General features: G+C 38.7%; 1 protein-coding gene across 6 annotated transcripts in view; it reads right to left on the reverse strand.

The window, feature by feature from the left end:
• Positions 1–20,614, reverse strand: part of Dhc64C (dynein heavy chain, cytoplasmic) — a 177,622-nt gene that overhangs the window by 52,702 nt on the left and 104,306 nt on the right. For all 6 annotated transcript variants that reach the window (XM_053776935.2, XM_053776939.2, XM_053776938.2 and 3 more), the window contains 3 exons: positions 13,122–13,247; positions 10,204–12,510; positions 9,087–9,291 (listed from right to left, as the gene is read on the reverse strand). In XM_053776935.2, coding sequence (XP_053632910.1) covers positions 9,087–9,291; positions 10,204–12,510; positions 13,122–13,247 — 2,638 coding nt within the window. The remainder of the gene's footprint in view (positions 1–9,086; positions 9,292–10,203; positions 12,511–13,121; positions 13,248–20,614) is intronic.

Genomic DNA, 20,614 nt, shown 5'->3' on the forward strand with positions numbered 1-20,614 from the left:
GGGATCGGGACATCCCTAGGCAATCCAGATTCCACGGCAAACTACGCCACCGCCAAGAAACCTCAACGGAATGGGATGGACCCCGGTGTCCTTTCCCCTACCTAGGAACTAGCGCGCCTGTGGGAGAAATCACGAAGGCTAAAAAGAGGAAGGGCAAAAGGGAGGGGTGAGGAGGAGGAGGAATGGAAAAAGGGGAGGATGGGATAGGGGAGGGGAGAATGGGGGGTAATTAGGTTCGGTCTGAGGAAGAAGACCGACAGGGCTAATTCCTCAGACCAAGAGCCTCTTCACCACGCCAAGGAGCCCCCCTTGAAGAGGTTTTAACTGACAAATCCATATTTTCCCTAGGCTTTCTTAACTTGTTTAACTCACTCCAAAATTTTTTCTTATTTTCATTAAAATTTCTTGACAGTGCCTCTCCCACTCTATCATCTGCTCTCCTTTTGCACTCTCTCACCACTCTCTTTACCTTTCTTTTACTCTCCATATACTCTGCTCTTCTTATAACACTTCTGCTTTGTAAAAACCTCTCATAAGCTACCTTTTTCTCTTTTATCACACCCTTTACTTCATCATTCCACCAATCACTCCTCTTTCCTCCTGCCCCCACCCTCCTATAACCACAAACTTCTGCCCCACATTCTAATACTGCATTTTTAAAACTATTCCAACCCTCTTCAACCCCCCCACTACTCATCTTTGCACTAGCCCACCTTTCTGCCAATAGTCGCTTATATCTCACCCGAACTTCCTCCTCCCTTAGTTTATACACTTTCACTTCCCTCTTACTTGTTGTTGCCACCTTCCTCTTTTCCCATCTACCTCTTACTCTAACTGTAGCTACAACTAAATAATGATCCGATATATCAGTTGCCCCTCTATAAACATGTACATCCTGGAGCCTACCCATCAACCTTTTATCCACCAATACATAATCTAATAAACTACTTTCATTACGTGCTACATCATACCTTGTATATTTATTTATCCTCTTTTTCATAAAATATGTATTACTTATTACCAAATTTCTTTCTACACATAGCTCAATTAAAGGCTCCCCATTTACATTTACCCCTGGCACCCCAAATTTACCTACTACTCCCTCCATAACATTTTTACCCACTTTAGCATTAAAATCCCCAACCACCATTACTCTCACACTTGATTCAAAACTCCCCACGCATTCACTCAACATTTCCCAAAATCTCTCTCTCTCCTCTACACTTCTCTCTTCTCCAGGTGCATACACGCTTATTATAACCCACTTTTCACATCCAATCTTTATTTTACTCCACATAATCCTTGAATTAATACATTTATAGTCCCTCTTTTCCTGCCATAGCTTATCCTTCAACATTATTGCTACTCCTTCTTTAGCTCTAACTCTATTTGAAACCCCTGACCTAATCCCATTTATTCCTCTCCACTGAAACTCTCCCACCCCCTTCAGCTTTGTTTCACTTAAAGCCAGGACATCCAGCTTCTTCTCATTCATAACATCCACAATCATCTCTTTCTTATCATCTGCACAACATCCACGCACATTCAGACTTCCCACTTTGACAATTTTCTTCTTCTTATTCTTTTTAGTAATCTTTACAGGAAAAGGGGTTACTAGCCCATTGTTCCCGGCATTTTAGTTGACTTTTACAACACGCATGGCTTACGGAGGAAAGATTCTTATTCCACTTCCCCATGGATATAAAAGGAAAATTAATAAGACCAAGAACTATTAAGATAAAATCAAAGAAAACTCAGATGAGTGTGTATAAATAAATGTGTACATGTATGTGTAGTGTGACCTAAGTGTAAGTAGAAGTAGCAAGACATGCCTGTAATCTTGCATATTTATGAGACAGACAAAAGACATCAGCAATCCTACCATCATGTAAAACAATCACAGGCTTCGTTTTACACTCACTTGGCAGGACGGTAGTACCTCCCTGGGTGGTTGCTGTCTACCAACCTACTACCTACTTTCCCTGAATCCCTTCACTAAATATTACCCTGCTCACACTCCAACAGATCGTCAGGTCCCAAGTACCATTCGTCTCCATTCACTCCTATCTAACACGCTCACGCACGCTTGCTGGAAGTCCAAGCCCCTTACCCACAAAACCTCCTTTACCCCCTCTCTCCAACCCTTTCGAGGACGACCCCTACCCCGCCTTCCTTCCCCTCTAGATTTATATGCTTTCCATGTCATTCTACTGTGATCCATTCTCTCTAAATGACCAAACCACCTCAACAACCCCTCTTCTGCCCTCTGACTAATACTTTTATTAACTCCACACCTTCTCCTAATTTCCACACTCCGAATTTTCTGCATAATATTTACACCACACATTGCCCTTAAACAGGACATCTCCGCTGCCTCCAACCGTCTCCTCGCTGCTGCATTTACCACCCAAGCTTCACACCCATATAAGAGTGTTGGTACTACTATACTTTCATACATTCCCTTCTTTGCCTCCATAGATAACGTTTTTTGACTCCACATATACCTCAACGCACCACTCGCCGTTTTTCCCTCATCAATTCTATGATTAACCTCATCCTTCATAAATCCATCCGCCGACACGTCAACTCCCAAGTATCTGAAAACATTCACTTCTTCCATACTCCTCCTCCCCAATTTGATATCCAATTTTTCTTTATCTAAATCATTTGACACCCTCATCACCTTACTCTTTTCTATGTTCACTTTCAACTTTCTACCTTTACACACATTCCCAAACTCATCCACTAACCTTTGCAATTTTTCTTTAGAATCTCCCATAAGCACAGTATCATCAGCAAAAAGTAACTGTGTCAATTCCCATTTTGAATTTGATTCCCCATAATTTAATCCCACCCCTCTCCCAAACACCCTAGCATTTACTTCCTTTACAACCCCATCTATAAATATATTAAACAACCATGGTGACATTACACATCCCTGTCTAAGACCTACTTTTACCGGGAAGTAGTCTCCCTCTCTTCTACACACCCTAACCTGAGCCTCACTATCCTCATAAAAACTCTTTACAGCATTTAATAACTTACCACCTATTCCATATACTTGCAACATCTGCCACATTGCTCCTCTATCCACTCTATCATATGCCTTTTCTAAATCCATAAATGCAATAAAAACTTCCCTATCTTTATCTAAATACTGTTCACATATATGCTTCAATGTAAACACCTGATCTACACATCCCCTACCCACTCTAAAACCTCCTTGCTCATCCGCAATCCTACATTCTGTCTTACCTCTAATTCTTTCAATTATAACCCTACCGTACACTTTTCCTGGTATACTCAGTAAGCTTATTCCTCTATAATTTTTACAGTCTCTTTTGTCCCCTTTCCCTTTATATAAAGGGACTATACATGCTCTCTGCCAATCCCTAGGTACCTTCCCCTCTTTCATACATTTATTAAACAAAAGTACCAACCACTCCAACACTATATCCCCCCCTGCTTTTAACATTTCTGTCATGATCCCATCAGTTCCAGCTGCTTTACCCCCTTTCATTTTACGTAATGCCTCACGTACCTCCCCCACACTTACATTCTGCTCTTCTTCACTCCTAAAAGATGGTATACCTCCCTGACCAGTGCATGAAATTACTGCCTCTGTTTCTTCCTTAACATTTAAAAGTTCCTCAAAATATTCTCGCCATCTACCCAATACCTCCATCTCCCCATCTACTAACTCCCCTACTCTGTTTTTAACTGACAAATCCATATTTTCCCTAGGCTTTCTTAACTTGTTTAACTCACTCCAAAATTTTTTCTTATTTTCATTAAAATTTCTTGACAGTGCCTCTCCCACTCTATCATCTGCTCTCCTTTTGCACTCTCTCACCACTCTCTTTACCTTTCTTTTACTCTCCATATACTCTGCTCTTCTTATAACACTTCTGCTTTGTAAAAACCTCTCATAAGCTACCTTTTTCTCTTTTATCACACCCTTTACTTCATCATTCCACCAATCACTCCTCTTTCCTCCTGCCCCCACCCTCCTATAACCACAAACTTCTGCCCCACATTCTAATACTGCATTTTTAAAAACTATTCCAACCCTCTTCAACCCCCCCACTACTCATCTTTGCACTAGCCCACCTTTCTGCCAATAGTCGCTTATATCTCACCCGAACTTCCTCCTCCCTTAGTTTATACACTTTCACTTCCCTCTTACTTGTTGTTGCCACCTTCCTCTTTTCCCATCTACCTCTTACTCTAACTGTAGCTACAACTAAATAATGATCCGATATATCAGTTGCCCCTCTATAAACATGTACATCCTGGAGCCTACCCATCAACCTTTTATCCACCAATACATAATCTAATAAACTACTTTCATTACGTGCTACATCATACCTTGTATATTTATTTATCCTCTTTTTCATAAAATATGTATTACTTATTACCAAATTTCTTTCTACACATAGCTCAATTAAAGGCTCCCCATTTACATTTACCCCTGGCACCCCAAATTTACCTACTACTCCCTCCATAACATTTTTACCCACTTTAGCATTAAAATCCCCAACCACCATTACTCTCACACTTGATTCAAAACTCCCCAAGCATTCACTCAACATTTCCCAAAATCTCTCTCTCTCCTCTACACTTCTCTCTTCTCCAGGTGCATACACGCTTATTATAACCCACTTTTCACATCCAATCTTTATTTTACTCCACATAATCCTTGAATTAATAGATTTATAGTCCCTCTTTTCCTGCCATAGCTTATCCTTCAACATTATTGCTACTCCTTCTTTAGCTCTAACTCTATTTGAAACCCCTGACCTAATCCCATTTATTCCTCTCCACTGAAACTCTCCCACCCCCTTCAGCTTTGTTTCACTTAAAGCCAGGACATCCAGCTTCTTCTCATTCATAACATCCACAATCATCTCTTTCTTATCATCTGCACAACATCCACGCACATTCAGACTTCCCACTTTGACAATTTTCTTCTTCTTATTCTTTTTAGTAATCTTTACAGGAAAAGGGGTTACTAGCCCATTGTTCCCGGCATTTTAGTTGACTTTTACAACACGCATGGCTTACGGAGGAAAGATTCTTATTCCACTTCCCCATGGATATAAAAGGAAAATTAATAAGACCAAGAACTATTAAGATAAAATCAAAGAAAACTCAGATGAGTGTGTATAAATAAATGTGTACATGTATGTGTAGTGTGACCTAAGTGTAAGTAGAAGTAGCAAGACATGCCTGTAATCTTGCATATTTATGAGACAGACAAAAGACATCAGCAATCCTACCATCATGTAAAACAATCACAGGCTTCGTTTTACACTCACTTGGCAGGACGGTAGTACCTCCCTGGGTGGTTGCTGTCTACCAACCTACTACCTACAATATATATATATATATATATATATACATGTATATATATATACCTATATATATACATGTATATATATATATATATATATATATATATATATATATATATATATATATATATATATATATATACACACACACACACACACACACACACACACACATCTAGGTTTTTCTCCTTTTTCTAAATAGCTCTTGTTCTTCTTTATTTCTTCTATTGTCCATGGGGAAGTGGAAAAGAATCTTTCCTCCGTAAGCCGTGCGTGTCGTATGAGGAGACTAAAATGCCGGGAGCAATGGGCTAGTAACCCCTTCTCCTGTAGACATTTACTAAAAAAGAGATGAAGAAAAACTTTATAAAACTGGGATGCTTAAATGTGCGTGGATGTAGTGCGGATGACAAGAAACAGATGATTGCTGATGTTATGAATGAAAAGAAGTTGGATGTCCTGGCCCTAAGCAAAACAAAGCTGAAGGGGGTAGGGAAGTTTCAGTGGCAGGAAATAAATGGGATTAAATCTGGAGTATCTGAGAGAGTTAGAGCAAAGGAAGGGGTAGCAGTAATGTTGAATGATCAGTTATGGAAGGAGAAAAGAGAATATGAATGTGTAAATTCAAGAATTATGTGGATTAAAGTAAAGGTTGGATGCGAGAAGTGGGTCATAATAAGCGTGTATGCACCTGGAGAAGAGAGGAATGCAGAGGAGAGAGAGAGATTTTGGGAGATGTTAAGTGAATGTATAGGAGCCTTTGAACCAAGTGTGAGTAATTGTGGTAGGGGACCTGAATGCTAAAGTAGGAGAAACTTTTAGAGAAGGTGTGGTAGGTAAGTTTTCGGGTGCCAGGTGTAAATGATAACGGGAGCCCTTTGATTGAACTTTGTATAGAAAGGGGTTTAGTTATAGGTAATACATATTTTAAGAAAGAGGATAAATAAGTATACAAGATATGATGTAGGGCGAAATGACAGTAGTTTGTTGGATTATGTATTGGTAGATAAAAGACTGTTGAGTAGACTTCAGGATGTACATGTTTATAGAGGGGCCACAGATATATCAGATCACTTTCTAGTTGTAGCTACACTGAGAGTAAAATGTAGATGGGATACAAGGAGAATAGAAGCATCAGGGAAGAGAGAGGTGAAGGCTTATAAACTAAAAGAGGAGGCAGTTAGGGTAAGAATAAACAGCTATTGGAGGATAGATGGGCTAATGAGAGCATAGGCAATGGGGTCGAAGAGGTATGGGGTAGGTTTAAAAATGTAGTGTTAGAGTGTTCAGCAGAAGTTTGTGGTTACAGGAAAGTGGGTGCGGGAGGGAAGAGGAGCGATTGGTGGAATGATGATGTAAAGAGAGTAGTAAGGGAGAAAAAGTTAGCATATGAGAAGTTTTTACAAAGTAGAAGTGATGCAAGGAGGGAAGAGTATATGGAGAAAAAGAGAGAGGTTAAGATAGTGGTGAAGCAATGTAAAAAGAGAGCAAATGAGAGAGTGGGTGAGATGTTATCAACAAATTTTGTTGAAAATAAGAAAAAGTTTTGGAGTGAGATTAACAAGTTAAGAAAGCCTAGAGAACAAATGGATTTGTCAGTTAAAAATAGGAGAGGAGAGTTATTAAATGGAGAGTTAGAGGTATTGGGAAGATGGAGGGAATATTTTGAGGAATTGTTAAATGTTGATGAAGATAGGGAAGCTGTGATTTCGTGTATAGGACAAGGAGGAATAACATCTTGTAGGAGTGAGGAAGAGCAAGTTGTGAGTGTGGGGGGAAGTTCGTGAGGCAGTAGGTAAAATGAAAGGGGGTAAGGCAGCCAGGATTGATGGGATAAAGATAGAAATGTTAAAAGCAGGTGGGGATATAGTTTTGGAGTGGTTGGTGCAATTATTTAATAAATGTATGGAAGAGGGTAAGGTACCTAGGGATTGGCAGAGAGCATGCAAAGTTCCTTTGTATAAAGGCAAAGGGGATAAAAGAGTGCAAAAATTATAGGGGGATAAGTCTGTTGAGTATACCTGGTAAAGTGTATGGTAGAGTTATTATTGAAAGAATTAAGAGTAAGACGGAGAATAGGATAGCAGATGAACAAGGAGGCTTTAGGAAAGGTAGGGGGTGTGTGGACCAGGTGTTTACAGTGAAACATATAAGTGAACAGTATTTAGATAAGGCTAAAGAGGTCTTTGTGGCATTTATGGATTTGGAAAAGGTGCATGACAGGGTGGATAGGGGGGCAATGTGGCAGATGTTGCAAGTGTATGGTGTAGGAGGTAGGTTACTGAAAGCAGTGAAGAGTTTTTACGAGGATAGTGAGGCTCAAGTTAGAGTATGTAGGAAAGAGGGAAATTATTTCCCAGTAAAAGTAGGCCTTAGACAAGGATGCGTGATGTCACAGTGGTTGTTTAATATATTTATAGATGGGGTTGTAAGAGAAGTAAATGCGAGGGTCTTGGCAAGAGGCGTGGAGTTAAAAGATAAAGAATCACACACAAAGTGGGAGTTGTCACAGCTGCTCTTTGCTGATGACACTGTGCTCTTGGGAGATTCTGAAGAGAAGTTGCAGAGATTGGTGGATGAATTTGGTAGGGTTTGCAAAAGAAGAAAATTAAAGGTGAATACAGGAAAGAGTAAGGTTATGAGGATAACAAAAAGATTAGGTGATGAAAGATTGAATATCAGATTGGAGGGAGAGAGTATGGAGGAGGTGAATGTATTCAGATATTTGGGAGTGGACATGTCAGCGGATGGGTCTATGAAAGATGAGGTGAATCATAGAACTGATGAGGGGAAAAGGGTGAGTGGTGCACTTAGGAGTCTGTGGAGACAAAGAACTTTGTCCTTGGAGGCAAAGAGGGGAATGTATGAGAGTATAGTTTTACCAACGCTCTTATATGGGTGTGAAGCATGGGTGATGAATGTTGCAGCGAGGAGAAGGCTGGAGGCAGTGGAGATGTCATGTCTGAGGGCAATGTGTGGTGTGAATATAATGCAGAGAATTCGTAGTTTGGAAGTTAGGAGGAGGTGCGGGATTACCAAAACTGTTGTCCAGAGGGCTGAGGAAGGGTTGTTGAGGTGGTTCGGACATGTAGAGAGAATGGAGCGAAACAGAATGACTTCAAGAGTGTATCAGTCTGTAGTGGAAGGAAGGCGGGGTAGGGGTCGGCCTAGGAAAGGTTGGAGAGAGGGGGTAAAGGAGGTTTTGTGTGCGAGGGCTTGGACTTTCAGCAGGCATGCGTGAGCATGTTTGATAGGAGTGAATGGAGACAAATGGTTTTTAATACTTGACGTGCTATTGGAGTGTGAGCAAAGTAACATTTATGAAGGGGTTCAGGGAAACCGGCAGGCCGGACTTGAGTCCTGGAGATGGGAAGTACAGTGCCTGCACTCTGAAGGAGGGGTGTTAACGTTGCAGTTTAAAAACTGTAGTGTAAAGCACCCTTCTGGCAAGACAGTGATGGAGTGAATGATGGTGAAAGTTTTTCTTTTTCGGGCCACCCTGCCTTGGTGGGAATCAGCCAGTGTGATAATAATAAAATAATTAGTGAACCAAGTATCCTACTGTACATTTCAATGCCATTCCCATTCCATGCTAAAGAATCAAACCAAATATCAGTTAATGAAATGCTGAGGAAAAAGTCTTACACAATCCCTCAGCCAAAAACGATTTACAGAGGAAATGACAAAAAATATAGGCATGCATCACTAAATTTAGTGTTCACAGTCACTCACCCTGCAATTTGAGGAGGTTGGACCTCTTGTCATCAATATCAGGTCGTTCTGCCTTAAGAACTTGGTTTAAGCATTGAGACTGAAGTGATGATCTTGTCACAGTGAAATTGACAAATGTAACACGAGAACATATGTCAGGAGGAAACTCCACAGTTGGGTCACGTGTAGACAGGAATATAGTGAATGCTGGAGATAAATCAATGTCCTGAAAGCCATAGATTATATAATTTTGTATTTATCTAAAAAACATCATTGAACATTGACTAGCAGCAATATTATAAAAGTTCTTAACTGAGCTACAGGGGCTTACAATTACAAGACTTGCTAGGATATAAAAGAAAAGTACAATATTTAATTACAAATGTGATGCATTTTATCAATGGCAACAAGAAAGCTTTTAATTCATTTGAAGTTAGATACCTGCACCATGCCAGGCTAAAAAGCAACCCTTCCCAAGAAGTTCAGTCGAATGATCTTTCACGCAGATATCTTAAATCTGCCCAACATTATCTTGCCCACCATTCATGTAGCATATACTGCATGTTGTCATATGTTCAGTCTACTTATAATTAATGAAAGACATGGGCAACATCTGAATATCTTTAAGAAACGTTTCACCAACTAGGGACTACCGATTTAATACACATGCTTACGACTACTTTTATATGTTAACCAGTGAGATGGAGGTAATAGAGGAAAGCAGTAATGATGACATCAGCATAGGTGAAACTTGCTAGTGGAGAAGTAATTTTAAGGTATTCAGTCCCTTAGCCTTGTTCTATATAGACATTTACACAAAAACGTCCTGGTTGGCTAAACATCTCGATTACACACATCCAATTATTACACATGCATTTTATTCACCAATTTGTCATTATTATATACTGATGATCAAATTCTATTTTTAAGTGATACATTATCAAGCATAAAACATCAATTTTTTTTTTAATATTTCATGATCCCTCACACCACATCCACATCAATGTAATATGAATGAAAAAGCATTAGTTTAATTCACTAACAAGTTTTTTACAAGTGTATATTCATAATTAAATCCTAGTCTTATTAAACAATTTAATACAGCAGCATGGTAATGCTAAGAAATCTGAACACATACCTGATCTCCAAGTGTTATAAGTACACGTCCTCCAGTCCTCCTCAGTTCACGATTCAATACAGGGTTGAGAATTGGATCATAATTCTCTACATCCTGTACCAGCAGTGGGTTACCAAATCGAAGTGCAGACTCCAAATTCTTTCTGAAGGAATCATCCAAAAAGCTGGTCTTAGTTATTTTTCTGTCCTTGAACTCATTCATGATGAAGTCTGTAGCTTGGCCAGATGGATCAATGATCAGTGGATATCTATTGAACCTGTTCAGCATAATTGCATTCTCTGTACAGAGTTCATCAGCAGGAAGTGCATTTGCCTGCCACCTCAGTCTTTCATCTGGATTTGACAAATATTCAGTTCGAGCAATATCACCACGGAACTGGATGCTTGCTTGCTGGAGATGATGGCACCAGTTAGTGAACAAATTCTCACGGAACTGCTGATCAAAGTATCCACCATAAGCTAAGAATGCAGATGACAACAACACATCACCAATTATTGTTGACATTTGGTATTTGAATGTATCTGATGTTGCAGCCCAGCGATCCTTCTCAATACTCAAGTTCCTAATGAGAGCCATAGAACGGTCTACCTTGGCCTGCACATTTTCTAAATCTGTCTTGATGGCTTGGGCCTGAGAGATGAGCACAGCATATTCATCCTTATATGCAGCAATGGAGCGCTCCAGGCGATTGATGAATGATTTTACATCTTCATGCTTTTTCTTGTTTTCATTTGCCATATCTTCTAAGCTACGCAACTCATTCCTTAAAGGTTCTACCCTCTTCAGCATATCAGCAAATTCTATTTGTGCAATAGCCCATTTCACCATTGGGCCACAAGCCAAAGAAGCACGATTTACCTTCTCAAAGTTGTAGTCTGGGTTACTGAGGTATCTGCTCTTCATCTTTTCTCTGATATCATCAGGCAAGTCATCAGTGTTGAAATTGACAACAGTGCTAATGAAATTGTCCTTCATGATAATAGACTTTATAGTCTTCCAGTCAGATGTTGCTTCACCAAGAAGAAGACAGATAGACTCCAAGGCTAATTTTACCATTGGAGGAGGATTAGCCATTGATCGAACCTCAACCAAGTGTTGTTTCTTAATGCTCTTAACAGCATTCTGGGCATCTTGTACAGCAGGTTCCACCTTGCTCAAATCCTTCATAACTTCCTCACGTTTAATACTAATACCTTCTGTTTGGGCTTCAAGCTGTTCTTGCAGCTCTTGACTGGCAACCTTCTGTTTTTCTGCTTCTTGCTGATCCTTCACCATCTGCTTTAGCTTCAAATTGGCAGCTTCATTCTTAGCCTGCAGCTCTTGATTTTTAATAGCCAAAGATTTCTGCATTTGTTCTACCTGTTCTACTGTCTCAGCAATTTTGCCTAAACCAACATTTAGATGAAGCTGTTGCTCTTCAAGCTCTGATCTCTTTTCATTATACAGCTTCACAAAATGGTTAATGAAATCCAGGTAATGCCTTGGCGTGATAGCCATCACAGTACTTCCACGCTTGGCTAAACGTGCATTTGCTCGGTGCAGTGTCTGATGAACGTGCACGAAGGCATTAATAATAGCATCACGGTGAGATGGGGGTACTGGCAAACGTTCAAATGCTACAGGGAAGTAGTCCGGAGGATGCCAGTTCATCTTATCCAAATCAATACGATTGGTAAATTCCATACCAACCTGGAACAAAGCACCATTAGACCAATCTCCAAACCAGTTAAGTACACATCTGTTGAACAAGGCTGGAGAAGTAGCAGCTCGGTCTTTAAGCCCATCTGTTGATGGATTCATTGTGAATACAACATGAAGATTGCGCATAACCTGTCCTGTGAACCATTTGTATAGTTCTTCACTGGAGTCGAGCATTAGACCCTCACGCTGACTGCCCTCTTTACACTGTGTCATAAGTGTTGTATATTCATCACCCTCAAACAACCCTGGCACTTCTCCATTAGCTAAAAGTGTATTCATGCGCTCAAGGAAGGAGGAGTCCAGCACATTTGACTCATCAAGGATAAAGCAAATTTTCTCATCCTTACAGCCAGAGCGTCTCAATACAGCTCGTAAATCCTCATCGAAGTCCTCTGGTGTGTATTTGTTGTGAACTTTGATTTGGAAGATGGACAAGCCATTCATCCAAGCTACAAAGCGAGACAATGTTGTTTTACCAGCACCTGAAGCTCCAATAAGCAAGAGATGGCCTTGTGGCTGGCGGAAAATTCGATCAATACGGAGAACATGATCCAAGACTTCATTAAACAGCACTAATGGCACATCCAATTCCTCTTCATAGAATACCTAATTAGGGAAAAAAAAAAAAATTGAAAGCAGGATTATTATATGATATAGAGATAGCACACTAAGTATGAGATGGTAAACACACATGAATGAAAAGCTAAATGCTAAAAAAAAGTAAGATACTCATTTGAAAATGTAATTTTAACAACTGAGGAATTATACTTGGTATGGACATTTAGTGATAAGGATAGAAATATTGGAGCGTTAGGCCAGGAAACTAATTCCAGTGCCTTGTTAAGTGGCAATTATCCAATTTTTGTTCAAGGGATCCCTGTATTATATTCATGCTTCATAGCTTATCACCTCTATATAATATTTCATCTTAGTTGTAGTATGTTACAATTATGTTTATTAAGAGATGACAACCAAACTTCAATAATGTAAATAAAAAAATTGGCTGAAAACAGTATGTGAAAACTGACAATTTATGAAGACAGGTTGGGTCAGAATATAAAATTACATTACAACAATACTTGCACTCAATTAGCCACATCAAATATTGTACATTTCTATGAAAATGTTAATATTAATAACTATAAAATAGGCATGCTACAGACAGTAACATTTTTATACACAAGGGCATACACCACTGATTTACTAAGCATCAGTACCTTGAGCCTGGCCTTGACGTAGTCCCTGAGTTCTTCCTGATCAACCGGAAGATAATCCTTGGACAGCCAGTTAGAGTACAGGATAGGACGCAGCAGTGCTCTTTCACTATCAATGTTTGGGAAGTGCTGAAGAAAGATTCTTGCAATGAAGATTTCTTAAGATAATGAAATTTATTCCTAATAAAATTATTATCCCAAGCTAACATAGGTTAGACATGGGTTAACAGTAATATACATACAGATAAACAAGGAACTAACGGGCACGCATGTAATCTAAATCATGTTAGTTTCTGACTAAAATCCAATTACAATGTTACCACTTTGCTTGACAGATTCAGATGCTTTTTTTGCTTGAGTTCATTTAACAAAACAAAAACAATGAATCCATTGGCAAATTAATATAAGGGAGATTTACAGCAAAGTAATTCTGCAAAAACCTTTTCATTATATTCTGAACATTTTATTTGTACATTCAGTAGGGGCAAAAACCATAATTTGCTTAAGGCTAAATAGAACAGTACTTTTCCCAAGCAAAATTGAATGACAAGACATTTTGCAAAATGCCTTTAACACTTCATTATGACAAAAACTAAACTAACCAATAAGAGATCAGTGATGTATAAATTATTTTTAGTTCTCCAAGGGTATAATGAGAAATGTGGAATACTCAATGTTGATGCACTAAACCCCAACATAACTACACTACTTTCAGAGTGCAGGCACTGCACAATACTTCCAAAACTGAAGTCCAGCTAACCATCTTCCCCAGCATCTTACAAGACTACCTTGTTCACACCTACAGCATGTTAAATCCCATACACCCCTGTTCTCCACCTTGGTCCAACATTGTTTTATTCTTGCCTCCCACAGCTTCCCATGATCTCATTGCCTTCCTACCCCACCTTCCATCCATTCTTCCCAGATTTATGGTCTGCTTCACTAACCAACATCACTCCCTCCATTCTAGGTGACCAAACCATCTCGACAGCTAATATACGATCTTTAAACCGTACCTTTCATAGCACTGGTCTTCTAATTTAATCACTTAATTCTATGCAAAACACTCTCATTACACATTTATCTCCAAGGAGTGGCTCCATAACTTTTATATAGGGGCTCAGTGAAGACAATCTTGTTTAAAGGGGACACTAGGGAACTTGCCTTGAAACTGCTTTGTCATTGTTTATTGGGGGCATGATGGAGATTATGGGAGGTGCCTCCGTTAGTACCACCATTATTTATGTTTAAATAGACAGACTCGAGTCCTGGAAATGGGAAGTACAATGCCTGCACTTTAACCCTTTGAGGGTTTCGGCCGTACTAGTACGGCTTACGGCCCAGGGTTTTTGACGTATAGTACGCCTAAATTCTAGCGCCCTCAAATCTGGTGAGAGAAAGCTGGTAGGCCTACATATGAAAGAATGGGTCTATGTGGTCAGTGTGCTCAGTATAAAAAAAATCCTGCAGCACACAGTGCGTAATGAGAAAAAAAACTGACGGTGTTTTTGGAATAAAACAGCAAATTTGCACTGTATTTTCGTATGGTATTTATTGTTGTATTCTACTTTTCTTGGTCTCATTTTATAGAATGGAAGACATATTACAAAAATTGAGATGATTTTGACTGGTTTTACAATGAAAAGTACCTTGAAATTGAGCGCAAATTAGCAGAAATGTTCGATTTTTATCAAAGTTCAAAAGTAAACAAATCATGCCAAGCATCCAATACACGTCAACTGGCGAGTCTAATATTCTTTCACAAGTACGCTGATATTATTTATACCATTTCTACACTAATGCAGCAGTCTGCATAACAGTAAATCTTCTATTTTTTGTAATAATAAAAATTCCAAGTGGAAAGCCAAAGAAATATAAGAGGGGCCTGGGGATGTGACTAACGAACAGAGAACTTATTTTAGTGCCAGGAATGTCTTTCTTATTTATTCTGGACCCTATTCGGAAACTGGCATCTTTTGAAATTTGTGTGAAATTGGCAAAATTGCTAAATTCTGACCACTTTATTGGATAGTTGAAATTGGTGAATGGGTGGTTTCTTGTACTCATTCAATAGAAAAAATGGAGTTTTAGCGAAATAGTTATGATTTTTGTCAACTAGTACAGGCCTCCCTCAACATTCGCGTTTTCAACTTTCGCGGGCTTCACACATTCGCGAATTCCCAACCGCCAAATTCTCAGCTGCCAAATCATATTTAAGTTTACTGCCATGAGTCCTTACTACCCTCCCTCCGACCCCTGCAACTGGCAGCCAGCCCTCCCACCACTATGTGGTGAGTGTTTTGTTTGTTCATTATTTGCTGTTAAACTACAGTATAAATAATGTAAACATATCCATGACTGCATATTAGAATGGCTATTCGGACAGGTATTGGAAGGTGACGTGTGTTTACTCTTGAACACAGCAAAGAATCAAACATTTGTGCTACTGCTAATAATAATAATAATAATAATAATAATAATAATAATAATAATAATAATAATATTAATATAATAATAATAATATAATAATAATAATATAATAATAATAATAATATAATAATAATATAATAATAATAATAATAATAATAATATAATAATAATAATAATAATAATAATATAATAATAATAATATAATAATAATAATAATAATAATAATAATAATAATAATAATAAATACGATAGAATTGAAGAAGGAAATTGTACAAAAATACGAGGGCTGAAGCAGTGGTGGAGGAAGTGGTTGACACATCGTCAGTGTGGCTTTGTTTATGCTGGAGTGAGTATTAGTCTCTGTGCTCTTCCAAACATTTCACAATATTTCATTGTATTTGGTGCTTGTAGATTGAGTGTGACTGGAGTGGTAGAGGCAGTGATAGAGGCAGTGATAGAGGCAGTGACAGAGGCAGTGGTGGAGGCAGTGATATTTACTAACATATATGTTATAAATAATAATAGTACATTATGAATAACATTTATTATTATTATAAATGTTATCAATATTAACATGTACTGTTATTATTTATAACATATATGTTAGTAAATACCACTGTCTCACCCACTGCCACACCCACTGCCACACCCACTGCCTCTACCGCTGCCTCAACCGCTGTCTCATCCACTGCCGCACCCACTGCCTCTACCGCTGACTCTACCACTGCCTCTACCACTGCCTCTACCACTGCCTCTACCACTGCCTCTACCACTGCCTCTACCACTGCCTCTACCACTGCCTCTACCACTGCCTCTACCACTGCCTCTACCACTGCCTCTACCACTGCCTCTACCACTGCCTCTACCACTGCCTCTACCACTGCCTCTACCACTGCCTCTACCACTCAACCTAAAAGCACCAAATACAATGAATTATTGTGAAATGTTTGGAAGAGCACAGACTAATACTCACTCCAGCATAAACAAAGCCACACAGATGATGTGTCAACCACTTCCTCCACCACTGCTTCAGCCCTCATATTTTTGTACAATTTCCTTCTTCAATTCTATCGTATTTATTATTATTATTATTATGTATTTTTTATATTTTTATATTATTATTATCATCATCATTATTATTATTATTAGCAGCAGCACAAATGTTTGATTCTTTGCTGTGTTCAAGAGTAAACACATGATGTCACCTTCCAATACCTGTCCGAATAGCCATTCCAATATGCAGTCATAAATGGGTTGACATTATTTATACTGTAGTTTAATTTTTTTATTATCACCACACTGGCTGATTCCCACCAAGGCAGGGTGGCCCGAAAAAGAAAAACTTTCACCATCATTCACTCCATCACTGTCTTGCCAGAAGGGTGCTTTACACTACAGTTTTTAAACTGCAACATTAACACCCCTCCTTCAGAGTGCAGGCACTGTACTTCCCATCTCCAGGACTCGAGTCCGGCCTGCCGGTTTCCCTGAACCCCTTCATAAATGTTACTTTGCTCACACTCCAACAGCACGTCAAGTATTAACAACCATTTGTCTCCATTCACTCCTATCAAACACGCTCACGCATGCCTGCTGGAAGTCCAAGCCCCTCACACATAAAACCTCCTTTACCCCCTCCCTCCAACCTTTCCTAGGCCGACCCCTACCCCGCCTTCCTTCCACTAGACTGATACACTCTTGAAGTCATTCTGTTTCGCTCCATTCTCTCTACATGTCCGAACCACCTCAACAACCCTTCCTCAGCCCTCTGGACAACATTTTTTGTAATCCCGCACCTCCTCCTAACTTCCAAACTACGAATTCTCTGCATTATATTCACACCACACATTGCCCTCAGACATGACATCTCCACTGAATCCAGCCTTCTCCTCGCTGCAACATTCATCACCCATGCTTCACACCCATATAAGAACGTTGGTAAAACTATACTCTCATACATTCCCCTCTTTGCCTCCAAGGACAAAGTTCTTTGTCTCCACAGACTCCTAAGTGCACCACTCACCCTTTTCCCCTCATCAATTCTATGATTCACCTCATCTTTCATAGACCCATCCGCTGACACGTCCACTCCCAAATATCTGAATACGTATGTAGTGTCATCTGCAAATAGTGTGGGTTTGAGTAATTGCGAAGCATTTGGTAGGTCATTTATGTATAGGAGAAAGAGAAGAGGGCCAAGGACACTTCCCTGTGGGACACCAACTGCAATTGGTTGTGCAGAAGAGTTTGCCCCATTTGCATACACATATTGGCTTCTGTTGCTGAGGTATGACTTGAGGTAGTTGAGGGAGTGCCCTCTTATACCATAGTGTGACAATTTTACGAGGAGCAAGTCATGGTCAACTGTATCAAAAGCTTTACGTAAGTCAATGAAGATCCCCAGTGGGACTTCTTTTTTCTCTATTGCAGTGTATATATGTTCTAGCATGTGTATAATAGCATCATTAGTATTTTTATTAGGCCTGAATCCAAATTGGCAGGGGTTGAGTATGTTTTGGGAGATAAGGTAGGAGTAGATTCGTTTATGAATTAATTTTTCGAAGATTTTTGAGAGAGGGTGTAAGTTGGATATTGGCCTATAGTTATTCAACTCTGTTTGGTCTCCTCCTTTGTGGATCGGGGTGACCCTTGCTATTTTGAGAACTGTAGGGAAGGTGGAGGATTCAATGGATTTGTTAAAGAGTGTTGCAATGATTGGTGATAGCACTTGTGACACTTTTTTGTATATAAAGGGTGGTAAGGTATTTAAATCTCCTGCCTTGTTTTTTAGTGCGTTGATAATAAGGGAGACTTCGTATGGGTTAGTCGGAGCTAGGAACAGTGTGTTCGGGTAGTTGCCGGTGAGGTAGTCATTTGGTGGGGTATCTGAGCTTGGGATTTTATTGGCAAGGTTTTGTCCTATAGTGGAGAAGAAATCATTGAGTCTGTTTGCTGTTTCTGTTGGTAGGAGTTGGGGTTCATCTGATTTTGCTAATTTTATTTCGCTATTTCGTGATATCTTTTTTGTTCCCAGAATTTCTGATAGGGTTTTCCAGGTCTTTTTTATATCACCTCGTAAGTTGGATAATCTGTTCTCATAATACAATTTTTTTGCCCTTCTTATCAGGCTGGTTAGGATTGACGAGTAACGTTTTGTTTGGTCTCTGGTTATGTGACCCATTCTGTACTTTTTTCATATTGGTGTTTTGTATTTATGGATTTGAGAATGCTGGGTGTTAGCCAGGGACTGTTCAGTCTCTTAGCTGTCATCTGTTTAGTTTTTTTAGGGCAGTGCTTGTTATAGAGGTATTGGGTCTTTTTTTAGAAAATTATTAATACATTCGTCAATATCTGTATAGATTTCTAGCTCAGTGTGCCAGTCAATGTTTGCTACTGCTGTTGTGAAGTTATTAATGGCTGCCTCATTGTGAAGTCTGAAGGTGACTTTAGTAGTGTCTTGGGGTAGTTTACCAAGAGTTGTTATGAGGAAAGTAGGGTAGTGGTCTGTGGTATTATCTGTAATTATGCCTGATTTTAAAGGGGATATGGTGTTGGTCCAGATGTGGTCAAGTAGGGAAACACTAGTCTCTGTAACTCTTGTAGGTTTTGTTACTGTTGGTAGCAACATACAGTTACTCATTGTGTTTGTGAATTCAGTAACGTGTGGGTCCTGGTCTTGCAGGAGATTTATATTGAAGTCACCTGAGAGTAGTAAGTGATCTTTGTTCATGCGTGCATCAGTTATCATACTTCCTAGGTTTTGACTAAATTGGCTAATGTTTGACTGTGGAACTCTGTAGATGTTTATCAATGTGAGAGGTTTTTGTAGGTATTTGGATTTGAATTTGGCTATTATATATTCCCCATGTTCATCCCTTGTGCAAGTATTAGTGATACATTCTAGTTGGTCTGAGTAGTATATGGCTGTGCCACCCCCTTGTTGGTCTGGCCTACAGTTGTGTATGGCTGTGTAACCAGGAATGGCATAGACATCTGTAGTATCAGGCTTTAGCCAGGTTTCAGTTAGTGTAATGATGGACATATTGGCATGTAAGGAATTTAGTAATGCTATAAGGTCATCGTAATGCTTGCTTAAAGATCTGATATTGTAGTTAAAGATAGTTATGTTGTTGTTGGCACTGAGAAGTGCCTTTGATTGTTCTGCAGTGTAGTAATTACAGTAACTGTTTGATTCATTTAAGTCATTAAATAAGAGGTTGGTATCAGGATCAATGTTTGTTATCATAAGATTTGTAGTGAATCTATAGTTAGAATTAAGTATAAAACAAAGTAAATAGTCTTAGGCTAAAAAATAGCACCTGAATTATTTAACAAATGTAAAATAATGAGCTAAGGTAGTTTTTTTTTTTTTTTTTTTTTTAAGCTAAAATAAAGGAGATAATATAAAAGGGACTAATACAAATAAAGTGATGATCAATTAATGGAGCTTGGGAATATGATAGTAGGTAGTACTATAAAGGTAATTCTTTAAAGTTAGAATTATAGTATAAAATTATAATATAAAAGGGACTAATATAAGTTGTGGTGAACAATAAAGTGGTAATCAAATAAATGAGCTTTGGAATATAATGGCAAAATTGTGAACTTATTCTACTTTAGCACCTGAGAATAGCACCTTGATTATTTTAACAATTGTGAATATATAAACTAGGGTAGTTATATAAAGCTAAAATAAAGGAGAAAATATATAAGGGACTAAAATTAAGTAATGGTAAACAAAGTTAAATGGACAGATGGTCACTATGAAATAATATTGGTTTAGGAGTAAGATCTGATTTGTAATATTAAATAAATTGAGCAGTTTATTGCACAATAAAAAGTAAAAAAAAAAATGAGGTAGTTGGTACTAGCTAGCAAAAGATAGTTTTGGTACTTGCAAAAAAAGTAATTGGAATATACACTAATTGCATACACAATGAAAAGTGACTAAAAAACAAGTAGTGATAAATAAAATTAAATGGACAGGTAAGAATAATGAATATTATTAATTTGGAGTAAGATTTGACTTGTAATTTAAAATTATGAGCAATTAATAGCAGTAAGAA

The sequence above is a fragment of the Cherax quadricarinatus genome, chromosome 16 (assembly GCF_038502225.1).
Source record: "Cherax quadricarinatus isolate ZL_2023a chromosome 16, ASM3850222v1, whole genome shotgun sequence".
NCBI classification, from domain to species: Eukaryota; Metazoa; Arthropoda; class Malacostraca; order Decapoda; family Parastacidae; genus Cherax; species Cherax quadricarinatus.